The 19,775-nt window shown below is 42.7% G+C and overlaps 2 protein-coding genes and 1 long non-coding RNA gene across 3 annotated transcripts; all 3 read left to right on the forward strand.

Moving 5' to 3' along the window:
- The first annotated feature begins 6,229 nt into the window (after window positions 1-6,229).
- Window positions 6,230-7,467, forward strand: LOC310873458. The gene is made up of 2 exons (XR_014570489.1): window positions 6,230-6,290; window positions 7,378-7,467. It is a non-coding gene; the product is annotated as an uncharacterized lncRNA (long non-coding RNA).
- An 8,419-nt stretch (window positions 7,468-15,886) lies between these two features.
- LOC310873871 (fibronectin type III domain-containing protein 7-like) lies at window positions 15,887-17,391 on the forward strand (the record flags this gene model as incomplete). Its single annotated transcript, XM_083786426.1, has 5 exons — window positions 15,887-16,025; window positions 16,140-16,400; window positions 16,492-16,752; window positions 17,253-17,330; window positions 17,363-17,391. The coding sequence occupies 5 exons, from the start codon at window positions 15,887-15,889 to the stop codon at window positions 17,389-17,391; spliced, it is 768 nt and encodes a 255-aa protein (XP_083642552.1).
- A 395-nt stretch (window positions 17,392-17,786) lies between these two features.
- Window positions 17,787-19,411, forward strand: LOC310873872 (uncharacterized protein; the record flags this gene model as incomplete). The annotated part of the gene is made up of 4 exons (XM_083786427.1): window positions 17,787-17,957; window positions 18,079-18,311; window positions 18,543-18,609; window positions 19,331-19,411. The coding sequence occupies 3 exons, from the start codon at window positions 17,787-17,789 to the stop codon at window positions 18,568-18,570; spliced, it is 432 nt and encodes a 143-aa protein (XP_083642553.1). The 3' UTR covers window positions 18,571-18,609; window positions 19,331-19,411.
- Window positions 19,412-19,775: the final 364 nt, after the last annotated feature.

The following is a 19,775-nucleotide window of genomic DNA, read 5'->3' on the forward strand; positions in this document are numbered from 1 at the left end:
AGAAAAACGTTCTGTAGTTTGTAGCCCGCTGTGGGTTAGTCAACACTCACACAATCCAAGAAGTGAGTTGTAGTAATTTCCCCAACGGAGCGTGGCTGCTCGTCCGACGCCCGGTTTCATCCCAGAAGGTTTCGATGAAGAAACGCCAACCTGCATCAACTGTCAATTTACAATTTACAATTTAGGCATTTAGCAGACGCTCTTAATCCAGAGTGACTTACATTAAGCAAGAACAAAAAAGCATGGGAATACATCACATATATAAAAAGCATTTATCATGAAACATGCGTAAGCTAAGAACGTAACAGTGGAATATCTATATAATGAAACTATACATATAAACTATACATAATACTACTATGCTATACATATGTACTATGACGTGCTATGACTACATACAATGCAATTATAGTGCTGTCTTCATAACATGCTATAAGTCTGTATCAAATGCTATCTAAGTCTACAGAAATGCTATCTAAGGGGGTAGGGTAAGTGCTATGGGCCACGAGTCTGAAAAGGTGGGTTTTCAGACTACGGCGGGAGTAAGGGATTCCACAGCGCTCTGACCGCGACTGCCTGACGTTTTGACTGACTGGTTTCTTTTATTTGAGGTGGGGAACATTCATTAAGTCTGATATTGGTGTTGCGTGCTTGAACATTCTTTGTGCGTCATATTGCATTTGAACATTATTGGTTCACACTTGAGTGACGCGGGAACTGAACATTGACTGCAAGAAAACATTTGAACATTCATTATTTGATAGTTTCGTGACTTCACTATGTCTAATGTAAACTAACTGGTTAATCGATCGATAAGGCTATCAGTGATCAATGAATGATTGAATTGATAATTGACATCCCTACTCCCAGGCCCTGGCCAGCCTCTCGTGGCCCCCGGGGGAGTTCTACCAGGCCGAGCCCAGACACCTGCTGCCTCATGTGGGATGGAACTCTGAGCGCGTCAGACCCTGCTCAGCCTGCAGATCCCAGCCTGGCACCCAGAGCCTGCCTGCTACGGTCAGTGCAGTTTATTCATTCATACGCAGGCACGCACAGACTACACACAGACAGACCATTGAGTCAAATCGCTACCGCACACTTTGAACTGGCCAAATATGTACAGGTGTATACACACACGCACACACACACACACTACAACACACACAATACCAGTAAGACACCTGAGGGCGAGAAGCGACCTCGAGGTTGCGTGCACGCATCCACCTGGGTGACAGCATATCTTAATTTTCGGACCTGTTGAGAACTCTAGTTTTCGCCGGCTGCCGGGCGCGGCTGCACTAATAACTTTTGGGCAGGCCCGTCTAGAGTTTAATGGACAGGTATCAGTCAACAGGCCCGTCTAGAGTTTAAATGGACAGGTATCAGTCAACAGGCCCGTCTAGAGTTTAATGGACAGGTATCAGTCAACAGGCCCGTCTAGAGTTTAAATGGACAGGTATCAGTCAACAGGCCCGTCTAGAGTTTAAATGGACAGGTATCAGTCAACAGGCCCGTCTAGAGTTTAAATGGACAGGTATCAGTCAACAGGCCCGTCTAGAGTTTAACACATTGATTGCTAACTTTTGAAATTCTACTCAGGATTGCTTCTGCTAAGCGATTAACATTGGACTTTTTAACTTTTTAGGGGCCCACAGCGAGGGGCCTCTTATAGCACATCGCACATTGCATAAATCAAAAGGAAGCCAAACTAGTCCACTTCAATTTAAAAAAAAAATATGATTCTACCATCTTCCATTCTGGAGATATTGACCTTTTTCTAAAACCTGCTTTTCACTGCACGCTGCTCTTTTGAAAAAACAGCAGAGATATGGAAGGTTGAAGTTGACAGACATTGACAGACAGATATAAAAATGAACACAAATAATATCATATACATACTACACACTGAATGAAAGCCCTGAATGTCTACTTTTAGGAGGAAAACAAATACACATGGTCCCATGTATAGTTTGTCAGTAATTGGCTGTTGAATGCAGCTTGCGCCCACCAGAGAGGATTTCAGAAAATGCATGGACCTGAAGAACCATTATTCACAAAATAAGGCCTATAGCGACATGTACATACTATATACCGTATGAAACAGAAGACTCTCTGCTTTCATAAGAAAAATACTTCTACTGTAATAATAATACAAATCACACCCCTGTGAAGTGAGCAGTGCAATGTTGCACAACATTGCACTGCTCACTTCACATGGGTGTGATTTTTATTATTATTACAGTAGAAGTATTTTTCTTATGAAAGCAGAGAGTCTTCTGTTTCATACGGTATATAGTATGTACATGTCGCTATAGGCCTTATTTTGTGAATAATGGTTCTTCAGGTCCATGCATTTTCTGAAATCCTCAGAGTATTTTAGACAAGACAAGGAACTGACAACTAAATATTCACAAAATAAGGCCTATACATACTATATACCGTATGAAACAGAAGACTCTCTGCTTTCATAAGAAAAATACTTCTACTGTAATAATAATGAAAATCACACCCCTGTGAAGTGAGCAGTGCAATGTTGCACTGCTCACTTCACAACATTGCACTGCTCACTTCACATGGGTGTGATTTTTATTATTATTACAGTATTAGTTTTTTTCTTATGAAAGCAGAGAGTCTTCTGTTTCATACGGTATATAGTATGTACATGTCGCTATATGCCTTATTTTGTGAATAATAGTTCTATAGGTCCATGCTTTCTCTAATCAGACCAGTGTGTGTCCAGTGGAAACCTCGTATGAATCTGATCTCAGGTCAGAATGGGCTAAAGTTCTCTCTGAAAAAGAGAATTTTATAAATGAAATGGATTCAATAGTCTAGTATTGACAAACAGTATATGGGATATGTGTATTTTATTTGTTTTCCTCCTAAAATTAGACATTTAGGGCTTTCATTCAGTGTGTAGTATGTATATGATAATTTATTTATGTTTATATCTGCCTGTCATGATAACGTCATGATGATGATGATTCTATGCACATATGTGATCATTGTCTCAGTAAACAAAATCAACAGATCGTTTGATAGCATAACAGTGACTTGAGAGGTTGACATGTCTGGACATGAACCACAGGAGCGACTCAACTCGCAGTGGGGGGGGGGGGTTCCACGACATGTCTGGACATGAACCACAGGAGCGATAAGCGTAGCCCGGCTGGCTGTGATTTCGACAAAATGACAGACAACACGATGGCTTCCGCAGCTTAGGATTGTATTAGTTATCCATTACAAACGGGTCGATTACGTCCCAGACGCCTTATCACTGCAATTGGCTGGCGAAGGCGCTATGGCGATTATGGTGATCAACTGCCGAGAATCTTTTTTCCGAGAATGAGAGTAGCATTGCAAACTGCAAAACGATCGATCGCAACTCGCAGTGTGGGGGGGGTTCCACGGTGTGATATCTGCTAGCCTAGTATACTGCTTCTTTGTCCAAACATGGCTGACGCGACGGCGAAAAAAAGACAGTTGGTCAGATGTATACTGCTTCTCCTATGGCGGTCCTTCGAGAATACGTCATTCGTTTCGCGTATACCTGTGCGTGAAATGGCGATCGACCGTTGGAGATTATTCTTGGTTTATATACGGGTTTATATTTCCGAGAATGAGGCGGCAGACCGGTGAGTTGTCGTTGGAAAGAATTAGAGAGGGCTGTGTCGAGTGGATCTGTGTGAATGAGTGGGGGGGGGGGGGAAGAAACTGTAATGCGATGGAGAGATGCCTCGGGAGAAACCATGTAGAAACAGGAGGGGAAGGGTAATCGAGTGTATTCACAAATTTCACACACACTAGAAAATGGGTAGCTCCATTTTAGATCCCCTGATCTGCGTTGGTCTATGCCGTGTGCAGGACGGCGATGCCGCCTCCCCAGTACGTCGTAATGGATACGGCATGCCTGGAATGTGGTTAGACCAGGCCTCTTTTCAGGAGGTGGGGGGCTTTAAACTCCCGGATCTCACAGCGGATCTTTCTGGAGATGATCAGTGTTACATTATGTGTTGTCCGGGCGTCAGAGAAGTTGATGTACAGTATACAGTAAAAACACCAATAAAACGCTTTAGAGCGTGATGCGCAGACGGCGCTCGAGATTAATAAAACGCTTTAGAGCGTTTTGCGCAATCGATGAGTTAATGGACAGGTATCAGTCAACAGGCCCGTCTAGAGTTTAAATGGACAGGTATCAGTCAACAGGCCCGTCTAGAGTTTAAATGGACAGGTATCAGTCAACAGGCCCGTCTAGAGTTTAAATGGACAGGTATCAGTCAACAGGCCCGTCTAGAGTTTAAATGGACAGGTATCAGTCAAAAAGGAGACATCGAAGAGGAAGGATGGATGGGGAAGGATCAACATATGGAATGTCAGAACAGGTCAGCTCCATATATGGAGATCTAAGAGTATGAGTTTTGAGGTCAGATGTAGAGTTGTTGGCCAATATTGATGACATCAGCGATCTCCATACATGGGCTTAATATTGATGACATGTGGGATCTCCATCCCTGATGATGAAACGTGATGTCACATGCTCTCTCACCCTGGGTGTGACTAACACACACTGACGGGAAATGCACAATTCCATACTTAACTGCGACACACACACACACACACACACACACACACACACACACACGCACGCGCGTCCTATCATTCATTGGAAGGACAATATCAGTCACCAGAAGCAGAGACGTGTGTTTTCAACATGGAGTTTGAAGTTGAATGGCCTTTGGCTTTAATAGATCAAATGAATATTAAATACTTAATCAAGCAACTTCACGGCAATTATATATTGTATTTTCTTTCGGACAGAGATGCTATTCAGTGTTTTAGATAAATGAGAAGAGTCTGGGACGTGTGGAGCGTTGTCCAGGGTGTTTTAGAGAAGGGAGATGAGTCTAGGACGTGTGGAGCATTGTCCAGGGTGTTTTAGAGAAGAGTCTGGGACGTGTGGAGCATTGTCCAGGGTGTTTTAGAGAAGAGTCTGGGACGTGTGGAGCGTTGTCCAGGGTGTTTTAGAGAAGGGAGATGAGTCTAGGACGTGTGGAGCGTTGTCCAGGGTGTTTTAGAGAAGTGAGAAGAGTAGAGAGGACGTAGATCAAGGCAAGAAATAAATAAGAAGCTCGTTCCACACAGGTTTCTCTTAGTGGGTCTCTCTAATCTTATTACAATACAAATAAGGGTTTTCCAGATGTATACAAGCTTGTTTCACAAACGTGCTGAATTTGAAGTTTTTCCAGAAAACTTAGGTCAGTTTTTAGTAGGCGTTTTTAGAATTGGGCCCGGACAATGATTATGGTGCTTATGGTTCATGTATGTGATGTATTACCATGTGGTGTTGTTGTTGTTGCTTACTGTGAATCGTTCTGGATTAAGAGCGTCTGATGAATGACTAAATTGTCTCTCTGGCTCCCTCCCCAGGTGGACCCCAGCTTTGCCTACGCCTACACTCTGCTCTGACACAAGTTTGTTTTGATGGAGGAGTTGGACAAAGCCTTATCCTGCTGCAGGAACGCTATTAGTCAACAGTAGACACTACAATGCCTGGTAATTATTATAATTATTATTAGAGTCCACATTAGACACTGTCCCCTAGGGTAGGTAGTGGTACTCTCACATGTTCTCCCTGTGTCCCCTAGGGTAGGTACCCTCACATGTTCTCCCCGTGTCCCCTAGGGTAGGTACCCTCACATGTTCTCCCTGTGTCCCCTAGGGTAGGTACCCTCACATGTTCTCCCCGTGTCCCCTAGGGTAGGTACCCTCACATGTTCTCCCCGTGTCCCCTAGGGTAGGTACCCTCACATGTTCTCCCTGTGTCCCCTAGGGTAGGTACCCTCACATGTTCTCCCCGTGTCCCCTAGGGTAGGTACCCTCACATGTTCTCCCCGTGTCCCCTAGGGTAGGTACCCTCACATGTTCTCCCCGTGTCCCCGTAGAAATTGGGTTACAAAAATAAAAAATAAAGGAATCATAGTTACACAATGCCTGGTAAATATGTCCACAAATGCCATAGCCTACTGAATACACTATTTGTGTGTGTGTGTGTGTGTGTGTGTGTGTGTGTGTGTGTGTGTGTGTGTGTGTGTGTGTGTGTGTGTGTGTGTGTGTGTGTGTGTGTGTGTGTGTCTCTCTCTCTCTCTGTGCGTCCGTGTGTGTGTATGGGTGCGCTATAGTTATGGATATGGGATGATCTAAGCAGGAGAAGTTCAACTTCGCAGAAATTCACTTCAAGAAAGCTCTGAGTATCAACCCTCAGTCGTCAGTGCTTCTGTCATATTGGAGTGGTATGTATGATAATTATAATGACTAGTCCTTATACCTGTTTGAATATATGAACACGCACACATGCACGCACATGCACACAGTCCGTGACCTGTCGTTGCAAGACACACAAGCAATGTGTGTGCAGACGTTCGCTGCATCACGGTCAGTACAGGAGAGTCTGGGGGGTTTTTAGGTTGGAGGAGTTGAAACAAATCGTTCCCAAAGAGTCTCTGGTTTACTTCCTCATCGGCAAGGTAACATGACCTTTGAACTCTAACCCATTCAGGACGGGAACTAGTGCTGAACCATTCTTGCCTCTTTTGTTGTTGTTTTAATAATCTGTATAAAAGATCGGTTTCTCCAGATAGGGTAAATGCTGAATATTGGCTGATCACTGATCAGTGGCCGATTATTGGAGCATCTCTAATTTGAAGTGATCAAACTAGCAATAGAATACAAGTTTAGAAGCAGCTTTAAAGGAGAATTCCATGCTAGAATGCTTTCTTATCTTTCTTACCTTTCTTTGTAGTTGTTACGTCCCCACCAAAGAGGTCCAGGTGTTTTTTTGTGCAAAAACTCCTTATTGGCTATTTTCCCTACCATAAGCCCTCAATGAATTGCATTGCATTGAATGGGAATTGAATGGGGCTATGGGGTGTTATGCTAATTCGCTTATTTCCATCGAAAGAAGTAGTAAAGTGTGCCGCTTGGGATATTATTTACATTATGAAAAGAGGATATATACAAAGAAATTATAATTTTGAGCGATGGAAATAAGTGAATTAGCACAACACCCCATAGCCCCATTCAATTCCCATTCAATGCAATTCATGTAGGGCTCATGGTAGGGGAAATAGCCAATAAGGAGCTTATGCACAAAATAACACCTGGACCTCTTTGGTGGGGACGTAACAACTACAAAGAAAGGTAAGAAAGCCTTTTAGTATGGAATTCTCCTTTAACTGAATGGTCTCAGTTAAATGTAATAAAAGCAACCTTAATGATCTCTTCAGCTGGTCGGACTAAAACATCATTACATCTTTAGATTTAGTTATGCTTTATTCCATACATCTGGCCCTGATGACCTTTGAACTCTGACCTTTACAGGTGTATAAGAAGCTTTGCCACACCCACCTGTCCCTGACGACCTTTGACATGGTAACGAATTCTAAATCAATAAAATGTCTGAAACCCCGACTTCACTTCCTGCTGTCTTCTTCTGTGGTGTTAAATAAATGGTAAATGGTGCATTTATATAGTGCCTTTATCCAAGGCGCTTAAATATCCTGACCGTTGTTCTAATGCTCTATGTTGTGATTAGGGATGTCGCTAACGGATAATTTTCCATTCGGTTACCCCATAGCTTAATTAACGGTTGCTGATTTTATTTATTTTCTTTTAACCCAAAATGTATGTAATCTATCTAGTGTTCTCTTGGACATAGAAATCTCTATTGCACCTTGTGAGTGTTTAGAATGATGACATCTCTCCATAACTAAATAACACCATCAGGAACATACATTTATTACTTTTAAAGTTAACCGTGAAGCCCATAAGTATATTCAGATTTGTTTTAACGGCTATCCGGTTAGCCATTGACATCCCTAAGTGTGTATCGTCTATTTTCAGCATAGAGGGAAGAAAGAGCAGACCACGTACCAAACAATGCATTGCACTGTGAGCTTGTAGATCTGTTGTTTTGGCTGAATGTCTATCAGAGCTTGTAGCTCGGTTATTTTGGCAGAATGTTCATACTGAGGAGATGTTCTACACACTTCAGCCAGCCAGAGGACAGTAGAAGGCCTTGTCTGTGATCAACAGGTACAGCATGTATGATTGATTGATTGAAATGTTTATTTCACAGTATGTAGAATGGGTACATTTCAAACAAAAGTATACAGGTCAATACAAAATCTACTGCTACGACGATAAAACCAGAAAAAACACTTGTTTACAACAGTGTTGATTTCGTTGACTAAAACGAAGGGCCGATTCATACTCCTATTTTACCGCTGTTTCGGCGCTGTAGTGCCGAAATGATTTCGACTCGTCAGAAATTTTCAGTAGCACCGAAGAGCCGACTTTAGGACGGTCCCCACCCCCCCCCCCCCCCCCGAACCTCAAATGACGTCACATTGTAGGCTCGACTACAGAGCCAAATGACGTCCCATTGTAGGCTCTACAGAGCCAAATGACGTCCCATTGTAGGCTCTACAGAGCCAAATGACGTCCCATTGTAGGCTCTACCGAGCCAAATGACGTCACATTGTAGGCTCTACAGAGCCAAATGACGTCCCATTGTAGGCTCTACAGAGCCAAATGACGTCCCATTGTAGGCTCTACAGAGCCAAATGACGTCCCATTGTAGGCTCTACAGAGCCAAATGACGTCCCATTGTAGGCTCTACAGAGCCAAATGACGTCACATTGTAGGCTCTACAGAGCCAAATGACGTCACATTGTAGGCTCTACAGAGCCAAATGACGTCACATTGTAGGCTCTACAGAGCCAAATGACGTCACATTGTAGGCTCTACAGAGCCAAATGACGTCACATTGTAGGCTCTATAGAGCCGAACCGACTTTTATTTGGCTCTAAAATAGGAGTATGAATCGGCCCTAAGACGAAAAATGTTCGACTACCTTTTTTCACTGACGAAAACTAAATGGAAACTAAATGAAAACTAAGCTATGATTACTAAATATACTAACAATTTTGTCAACAGATAAAAACTAAACTTTAAAATGCTATAGGAAGAGATCCAGTATAAGTAATTTTACACTTGATTGCATGCTGAAAATAGCTGAGATCTACAAACTTGTGTGTCGCAGCGCAACACGTGAGCTTGTAGATCAGCTATTTTCAGCAAGTGTAAAATCAGTCATTACGACGGCATCACGGCTCACCAAAGTACATTTTAGTCTACTAAATCAACTGTGGATTTAGTCGACTAAAATCTTATGATATTTAGTCAACTAAAACTAGACTAACACTAAAACATTCCAGGTGACTAAAATGTGCCTGAAACTAAATTAAAACTATTGAGAGAGTACGAGACTTTGACTAAAACTAAAATCAAAATTTGCTGCCAAAAACAACACTGGTTAACATCAGGGTCCATTGCAGCTGTCCGTAGGTGCTCTTTTTGAGAGCGGGTTTGAAGGAGTCTAGGGATTCACACCTAACTTTATATGGCATAGGAGTGAAATGCATCACAGTTTACAAGTAAAAAAAATGGGTGAAGTTTGTTTTTGTGCATAGTTCCAACATTGTCTGTCTGTCCACCTATCATTAATTCATTCATTTAAATTAAACAATTATGAATAATTCATATTATATTTGTAATGCTTATGAATATGGTCCTTGACTATTTCTAGGCTATGCATTTTATGTATTACAATGTGTTCTTGCATAATGTAAATCACTGGATAAAGCCTGATAAATGGATTAATGCCTGATAAATGCCTACATTGTAATATAAATACTAGTTTTGGTTTAAAGTTAAAGTAATATAAACTACTAGTTGTAGTTATATAGAATTTAACATTATACTAATTTAATTCACAAACATTAATTTAAAGTTTGTAAATGCTGTCATTAAAATGCTTACTATAAAAATACTAAAACAGCTAAAATACTAACATTCATGGTCATAAGCTCATAAAACATAATGCATAGTGATTCCATGATTCATAATAAAGTAACAGAGCAGGCTCTGAATGAGAAGAGCCTCCGGGCGAATCCCCGTCATTAAGAACGGACGCAGAACGGATCGTTCACGGAAGTGACCGGATCGGTTTCGTTCACCAAAAAGAACTAGTTCTTTTGATTCGTTCGTTCATGACCGATCATCTCTACGCTACACTGGACCATTGATTGATTGATTGATTGATTACAGCTGGTGCAAACAATTCGTCTCACTCAGGACTCGGGAGTCTGTACACTACTATAATGTATTACTACATAGCCTACATAGTTACTGTACTATACTATAACTCTACACTTGCAGCTTATATTGTCAGTGTTTAGTTATTTATAATAATTATTATTATATATCGCGGTGCTGTAGTGTGGAGCCATGGAAGGACAGACGCTCCAACATTCTGAGAACTTCAACAACTCCAGAAGAACAGAACGGGGTTTTCCACAACAAGAAGTAAATGTAAAGAACGAGAGGCCAAACGGGTAATAATAATAATAACAATAGCGGTCAATGTAACGAGGTATTTTATTTCAGAGTTCTCTGTGTTGTGTTTACTCTGACGAGTTCAGCTGCGCATTTCTATTTTCTATTTACATGTATGTGTGTTTGGTCAGTCTAATATTGGACCGTTCAGCTGCGCGTTATTTCTACATGTTTTTCTACTGTATCATACAGTAGAAGAGCCTATTAGCCTAATATTACTGACATACATACAGTCTGTATGTATGTCAGTAATATTGGGCGCGTTCTGAAATGAGCAACAATACAAACTAATAGGCGAGTTAATGCTTTAGCTCCGAGAGGAGGGTCCGTGTCAGGATATCCCTGAGCAGGTAGAAATGGAGTCGAGCCGTACTTAACCAGTGGGTTAAATATCGTTTCCCTAAAGTAAAGGTATCAGAACCGGGGATGAAACAACCTAACAAAGCTCATGAAGACAAACAGGACCATGTTTTCACAATGCAATCTTACGGAAGCAGAACTGCGCATGCGGACGAGGGTTGACTGGACTACATTTTCATTTAAGTCTGATTTAAGCGCTTGTTTCACCCCTGACTTAATATTTTACATTCCTGTGTGAAGTTTACCAACTCTATCTCTGTTCTGATATGTTTACTTTTAGATAACGATAATGTGAACCAGGTTTAATCCATTGTTTGTGGACGGCTCGACTACAGGAACCTCATCTCGGCTCGACTGTGTGTGTGTGTGTGTGTGTGTGTGTGTGTGTGTGTGTGTGTGTGTGTGTGTGTGTGTGTTTGCGCGTGCCTACACGTGCGCAGATGATAAGGTACAGTGTAAGAAAAGAGAGAAGTACTGTCACTTAATTTCAGCTCCATTTACAACATATAGAAGAAAATATAGGCTTTGCTGCCACCTAGTGGTGACAATGGACAATCACAGAATGATACATCAAGTGATGTATGCTGTCTGCAGATTGTGTGTATGGTCCTGAATAATTATGTTACATTTCAGCAATGAGAAATTCAGATCCTTCCTTCTTAGGATATTATCTTAAAGTGTACATTTTATCCTCAATAACAACACTCCCCCCACCTATCTCTCTCCCCAGCCCCGTGTGCCCCAGTGAGTGTTAGTGCCAGTCTGGTTTGTTCCAACTCAGCCAATGTGAACTGGCAAAGAAGTCCCAGTGCCACATCTTACAATGTGACTGCAGTGGGTCAGGATGGACACATACATGGCTGCTCCACCAACAGTACCAGCTGTCAGATACCCAACATGCACTGTGGCCAGAACTATACCATCACAGTGACAACATTATGCTGACTCATGTGCTGGGAATCCCAGCATTCCTCTTCACTTCAGTGCAGGTACACAGGGAGAACAAAATATGTACTAACTAGAAAGGTGTAATTTTGGGAAATTGAAAGTGTGGTTGCATTGACACAAGTCACGAGGAATCCACTGGGAACTGAATTCTGTCTTACCATTATATATTTAATACATAATATAATATTATATATTGCGATATCATGTGAAGCATGACAACAGTGACAACAGTCAGTGTGTGAAACATGAAAAAGAATTCCGGACCGAGAACAATAGTGTGTTTCCTCTAGCAACCACACTAATGCGACTAAAGACTATGTACTAATATGAACAGTCTCCAACAGACTAATTTGATAGACTAATTAAGATGCTCAGCATACGTTTTGTACTTTTGTTTGATCAATTGAAGCACAAATTAAAGAGAATAATCATTCTTTCTCTCCACTTCTTCCCTCCATCTCTCCAGGTCCCTGCGCCCCCAGTAATGTTTCTGTTTCTGCATCATGTGGGGCTAGCACAGTGTCCTGGTCCCCTGTTTCAGGGGCCAACATGCACATAGCAACAGCAACGGACACGAACACACCTGTAACTCAAGCACTGCAAACACCTGCTCTTTCACTGATTTACACTGTGGTGGAAACTACTCTGTCAGTGTTGTAGCTGTTGACAGAGGTTGTCACAGTGAACCAAGTTCAGCTGTGGAACTGAAATCAGGTGAGAAGATGTTCACGAAAAACACTAATGCTGCTTTTGACCTGTTAGGTTTATTCATGTTCTCTTCCGAAAGATTTATTTGGAATGAATGGATTCGAACCTAGGTTAGACTTAGTGACTTGATTGCTAAATGAATAAACAAATACATAATATAGTAGAACATTTTACTTGAAAACGTTTCTGAAAGTGTGTGATTTCCTTTCGAAATTCATTTAATTCCTTGAACATCATTATGATATAACAACATGTCAACATTGTGTTTTGCCTTTGTCTCTTCTCAGTTCCGTGTGCCCCAGTGAATGTTAATGCCAGTCTGGCGTGTCCCAACTCAGCCCATGTGACCTGGGTAGGAAGCTCCAGTGCCACATCTTACAATGTGACGGCAGTGGCTCAGGATGGACACATACATTACTGCTCCACTAACAGTACCGGCTGTCAGATACCCAACAACATGCACTGTGGCCAGAACTATACCATCACAGTGACACCATATACTGACTCATGTGCTGGGAATCCCAGCACTCATCATCACTTCATTGCAGGTATTCAGAGAGAACAAGATTTAAAATCTTAAAGCTATGCATCTGAACAGTCTTCAACAGACTTTTAGAACATTGTTTTTAATCAGTTTTTTCTCTCCACTTCTTCCCTCCATCTCTCCAGGTCCCTGCCCCCCCAGTAATGTTCATGTTTCTACAGAATGTGGGTTTAGCACAGTGTCCTGGTCCAATGTTTCAGGAGCAGATATGTACATAGCAACAGCAGCAGCACATAATGGACACGAACACACCTGTAACTCAAGCGTTGGAACCTCCTGCTCTTTCACTGATCTACACTGTGGTGAAAATTACTCTGTCAGTGTTGTAGCTGTTGACAGAGGTTGTCACACAGAACCAAGTTCAGCTGTGGAACTAAAAACAGGTTAGAAGATGTTCACCACAAAACACTGCAGTGCTGCTTTTTACCTGTTGGGTCGTTTTAATTAGGTGTCGATTACATTATATTAAATGGCTTCAAATCTAGATATAGATGAATGCATGAAATTAAATGATTAAGTGGAGGAAGTCAAAAATAAATTAACTACCACACAATGTAAATTCATTTAAAATTATGTTTCCACTCAGAAAACAATCTTTTATTTTATAACACATTGCCATGTTTCCCCTTAATAATTTGCAGGTTCAAATCTTAATTTACAATTGTCTTAATGGTAGTCTGGAGCCCTGCTACATTTATTTTCTTGTTACTTCATTATTAATGCTGCTGTACAATGTTTAACTCTGTATCCGTCCTCTCTTTGCAGTGCCATGTGTTCCTAACAACGTCTCAGTAGCACCTGACTGTATCAGGAACACTGCTGTTGTGACCTGGTCTGCCAGCAAGGGGGCAGTACATCACTCTGTGTCTGCCTGGAGTAGTCAAGGCCATGCCTCGAATACCACCTGCATGTCCTCTGATCTCAACTGTACTCTTACAAACATCACCTGTGGCTCCAACTACACTGTAGATGTAAAGGCTATTGATGGAAACTGCTCCAGTGACCCGAGTCAGACCCTGACATTCAGCTCAGGTAAGACATGGAGAACATATACTGTATGTATGCACAACAAAGGCCAAAGGCAACGTAATGCTGCTTTTGGATAGTCTCCACTTAAGAAAGATTTAAGTCGAATCAATGGAAGTGAATGAATGAATGAATAATTATGTTACATTTCAGCAATGAGAAATTCAGATCCTTCTTAGGATATCATCTTAAAGTGTACATTTTATCCTCAATAACAACACTCCCCCCACCTATCTCTCCCCAGCCCCGTGTGCCCCAGTGAGTGTTATTGCCAGTCTGGTTTGTTCCAACTCAGCCAATGTGAACTGGCAAAGAAGTCCCAGTGCCACATCTTACAATGTGACTGCAGTGGGTCAGGATGGACACATACATGGCTGCTCCACCAACAGTACCAGCTGTCAGATACCCAACATGCACTGTGGCCAGAACTATACCATCACAGTGACACCATATGCATATCCCAGCATTCCTCTTCACTTCAGTGCAGGTACACAGTGAGAACAAAATATGTACTAACTAGAAAGGTGCAATTTTGGGAAATTGAAAGTGTGGTTGCATTGACACAAGTCACCAGGAATATATAATATTATATATATAATATTATATTATATATTGCAATATCGTTTGAAGCATGACAACAGTGTGTGAAACATGAAAAAGAATCTCGGACCGAGAACAATATTGTGTTGCCTATAGCAACTACACTAATGCGACTAAAGACTATGTACTAATATGAACAGTCTCCAACAGACTAATTTGATAGACTAATTAAGATGCTCAGCATATGTACTTTTGTTTGATCAATTGAAGCACAAATGAAAGAGAATAATCATTCTTTCTCTCCACTTCTTCCCTCCATCTCTCCAGGTCCCTGCGCCCCCAGTAATGTTTCTGTTTCTGCATCATGTGGGGCTAGCACAGTGTCCTGGTCCCCTGTTTCAGGGGCCAACATGCACATAGCAACAGCAACGGACACGAATGATGGACACGAACACACCTGTAACTCAAGCACTGCAAACACCTGCTCTTTCACTGATCTACACTGTGGTGGAAACTACTCTGTCAGTGTTGTAGCTGTTGACAGAGGTTGTCACAGTGAACCAAGTTCAGCTGTGGAACTTGAAACAGGTGAGACACTCACCAAAGACACTGATATTTAGCATATATCTCTTGGAGATTACTTGGGCTACAATCTAGACATGGATGAGTGTAAGAAACGAGTAAAGGGGGAGGAATGAATCATTTAGCCACCCCACAATGCAATCTCATGAGAACTAAAAATAAACAACATACTGTACGTATAGCATGTCCACTCATCATAATACTGATTTTAGATCTTAATTGTTACAATTAGTTACATTTCTTTCTTGTTCCGATCAGTTCTAATCATTTACTATACAGAATATCTTTGAGCCCAGTTATATTGTGTAATGTTTAACGCTGTATTCCATCGTCTCTTTGCAGTGCCATGTGTTCCTACCAGCGTCTCGGTAGCTCCTGACTGTATCAGGAACACTGCTGTTGTGTCCTGGTCTGCCAGCAGGGGGGCAGTACAGTACTCTGTGTCTGCCTGGAGTAGTTGCGAACGCAGTGAGCCACTTACTATGACAGCAAGGGCTGAATGTCTGTGTGTGTGTGTGTGTGTGTGTGTCTGTCCCGCTGTTACACCACCCGCCCGCCACCAGAGGGCGCAGCTGTAGCACACACACACACACACACACACACACACACAGGGCGCAGCTGTAGCACACACACACACACACACACACACACACACACACACACACACAACCACACACACACGAGCTGCGTTCGCTTCCCGCGTTTGCGCGTCTTACTTGTCCTATGAATGCCACCTGCCTGTCCTCTGAACTCAACTGTACCCTTAGAAACTTCACGTGTGGCACCAACTACACTGTAGCTGTCAAGGCTATTAACGGCAACTCCTCCAGTGATCCGAGTCAGATCCTGACATTCAGCTCGGGTAAGAGATGGAGAATTTACATGCACGAGAACACTTTTACTCTATACACTGACTGACTGCATGCTGCCACCTGTAGATTATTCATCTAATAAAAAAATCCATCATTTTCCCCAGTCCCTTGCCCGCCCCAGAATATAAGCGCCAGGGTCAACTGTTCCTCTAACACCGCGGCCATCTCCTGGAATCCCAGCACCGATGCCCTCAACTACACAGCTTTCGTCACTGGTGGTGACGGAACAGTTTTCCCGTGCACGTCTTCCGACAATACGTGTTCCGTCGAGGGTCTGCCCTGCGGAATTACCTTCTCTGTTCAAGTCAGGGCTCACAAAGCATACTGTGACAGCCAGCTCAGTCCACCAGTCAACATCTCATCAGGTACTGTATGGGTGGCCAACAACAACAACTTGCATTTCTTAAACCCTCGATCATCTGACCAACCAAATTCCCTCTCATGTGTATTCTCCAGCTCCATGCGAACCCCAAGGCATCAACGGCTCCTTGGACTGTCTGTCCAATGAAGCAACCATATCGTGGAACGCAACGTTAGGGGCAGAGATGTACACGGTGACGGCGGTGGGTGGAGGCCACGCGACAAACTGCACTGCTTCCACCAGCACCACGTGTATGGTGGATGACCTTGCCTGTGGCGTCCTCTATACGTTCTCTGTCACCGCCGCCAACAGCCTGTGTGACAGTCGTCCCAGCGCCACCATCCAGTTGCAAACAGGTAACGCATGTTTAAAAACGCAGCTCAGAGACACAGAAACACATGTACACGTATTTTTTTCCCCTGTAATGTCTGTGCGAACCCCGGGGTCTGTTGAGGGGTTTCTTTAAAACATAAAAATTTAAGTTGGTCACAAAAATGAAAAACATGTACACATACAAGCACCAATACAATGCTTTCTTTACTATCCTCAACCTACGTTTTAACAGCGGGCGAACAGCGGCGACTCTGGGTGATACAAATCTCCTAGAGGGAGTTCCGTATCACCATTCATGGAGGGTAAACAAAGAAACATTATTTTCATGTTTTCGAATGACGTTCCACCGCCCACTTTTCGACTATCGCTGGGTCCCATAGACAAATAACGCACTTCCGGAAAATACGCCAGGCTGTGTCACCTGCTGTTAGAACGTACCGTTAGCTTTATAATGTAGAATGCCCATTTAAGTGCTTCACTCAGAAAAGCATCTTCAAAACTCTGAATCCCCCAACCCCTTAAGCCCCATGCCGACCAGTCGACCTCTCAGTTGAGTACAACTGTGCCAACCAGTCGGCACTGCTGTCCTGGACTCCCGCCAGTGGTGCAATGGAATACTTCGGCTGCGCCCAGGACGACAGTGGCGCCAGGCTGTGCTGTGACAGCTTGGACACAAACTGCACCATAGAGGGCCTTCGGTGTGGAGTCCAGTACAACGTCACTGTACTGGCCTCAGATGGGACATGCAACAGTTCTGTCAGTGACACAGTACGCATTGGAGCTGGTAAGAAATATCACAGTTGTTACAAGAAACGGATGTTTTGCGATTATTTAAAACCTATTCTATACGATAGTTTCTGTATTCACGTCGCACCACAATGACAGTTGATGTATTAATGACCAGTCCAACTCTCTCCTTTTAGCTCCCTGTGCTCCAGACAACGTGCAGGTTCGGCTGTTGCCGCAACACACAACACGCAGCACAACACGAACACGCCAGGTGTTGCGTTTCAGCTGGACACAGGTCCCCTGTTCACATGTCCAGTACATGCTGACCATGACGGGTAGTCTCCTCGGGGACAACCAGACCTTGTTCGACCTCTCTCTTGGACAAACTCGACTGCCTACGAGATGCCCCTGCCCTGTGGTTCATCTTACGTCGCCAGTGTGGAAAGCAGGAACTGTGGTGGAAGCAGTGGCCAATCAGTGGCTCGCAGTGGAAATACAGGTACACTGAGACTGATACATATTGTTCAAAAGTCACGTTGGTGCATGTATGTGATTGTGCCGTTCGGGCAGTTCTTATCACAATCAATACTAACGATAAACCCTCCCCTCCACCTCCACAGCTCCTTGTCCTCCCAACAGGAGTGACGTACAGCGGTGTCTTCTCCTCGGCCACAGTCTCATGGAATGCTTCCGTACATGCCGTCACGTACACAGTGTATGACGACAGCGTCTCGCCAAAGTCCCAGGTGTGCAGCACAGGCAGCCTGTCCTGCTCCGTAGTCAACGTCCAGTCACCTGGTCGTCACAGCCAGCAACGAAGGAGGGGAGAGTGGAGAAACACGTGTCACATCAGGTACGCGCTTCAGTGCACATTGATGTTAAGAATGCTTCATAGCACTGGCCCTCTAGTCCTGCATGGGGGCCCGGACAATTGCTAGTTTTCTGGTTTGCCATCTAGAGTACCAGGTCTGAATTAGTCCCTGAGCAGACAGAGGAGATCAGCTGCTTCACAACATATAATTTAAACAAAATCATAGATAGCAAATAGCAAAACTTACGTGTTGCTTTTTCCTTTACACTCAAGGATGAAGGAGATGTCACTTGAGAAATGACTGTTGACGTTGGCCATGGACATCACCTGTAAATCTCAGGTACTGACTGTGGAAGGAAAGAGCTTCATCATCACTGACCTGAACCCAGGAACCTACTTCAATACTTTAACGTGTTAGGGGGGGTCTGGAGATCATCTCTGTAGAATAGGAGACCCGCAGACACTAGTTGGACAGGATCATTTCTTTCAGTTTTGCACTGTCTCTGTCAAACATGGCATGGCACTGAACAGCAGGTCTGTAATATGATATAAACTGCTTTTATTTTATATTCTTTGAGAAAACAGATGTCAACGACGCATTTGTTACTCTGAACATTCACTGCGTGTCAGTTGATTTTAATCTTTATCAATGCATAAACGAAAGCACACAACACAATACATCTTCACTTGGTAGTGACTACGTATGTGTTGTGATCTAATTGTTTAAGTATGTATAGGCAGGCCAATTAATTTGTTATTAAAAATGATAAGTCAACAACCTTTTTATGGTTACAAATAAATGCTTCTACATAATATTTCATATTGCCTTTTGAATGCAGACGTGAGCCGATGCTGATTTAAAAAAATGCCAGTTATCTCTCTATTAGTCCATCTCTGTCTTATCTTATCTCTATTAGTCCATCTCTGTCTTATCTTATCTCTCTATTAGTCATCTTAGTATATATATATACATATATCATACATTAGTCTCTATTAGTCCATCTCTGTCTTATATTGAATTAATCTTCTTATGTTGTTTTGTTTGTTTTTCCCCCAATAAGACGGGGAAGACATCAATCAGCGACATGTTTTCTGACCTGAGGGACGGACGCAAGCTGGAGGGACTAACAGGCAGCACCCTGGTAAGAGAGAGAGTGTGTGTGTGTGTGTGTGTGTGTGTGTGTGTGTGTGTGTGGGTGTGCGCGTGTGCGTGCGTGCGTGCGTGTATTATTTCATAATACATTTCGATTTCAGCTCTGACATTACTTTTATATTCAGACATGCTCTAGAATGTGAAGAGTCTGCCTGTGCTATTAACTCATTTTGGCTTAAAAAAATCATGAAAATGTGTGCAAATCATTGAATATATATTTTCTTTGACACCGAACGCTTTTAACTTAAATCTTTGCTTCTGGAGGTCCTTGGAATAACATATTTTCGGCGGCCACTAAATCGAAACATAGGTTTCTCAGAAAACTCATGATTTAGAAAGCATTTTGTAAAATC

Source organism: Protomyctophum parallelum, assembly GCF_964188405.1.
Source record: "Protomyctophum parallelum genome assembly, chromosome: 16".
NCBI classification, from domain to species: Eukaryota; Metazoa; Chordata; class Actinopteri; order Myctophiformes; family Myctophidae; genus Protomyctophum; species Protomyctophum parallelum.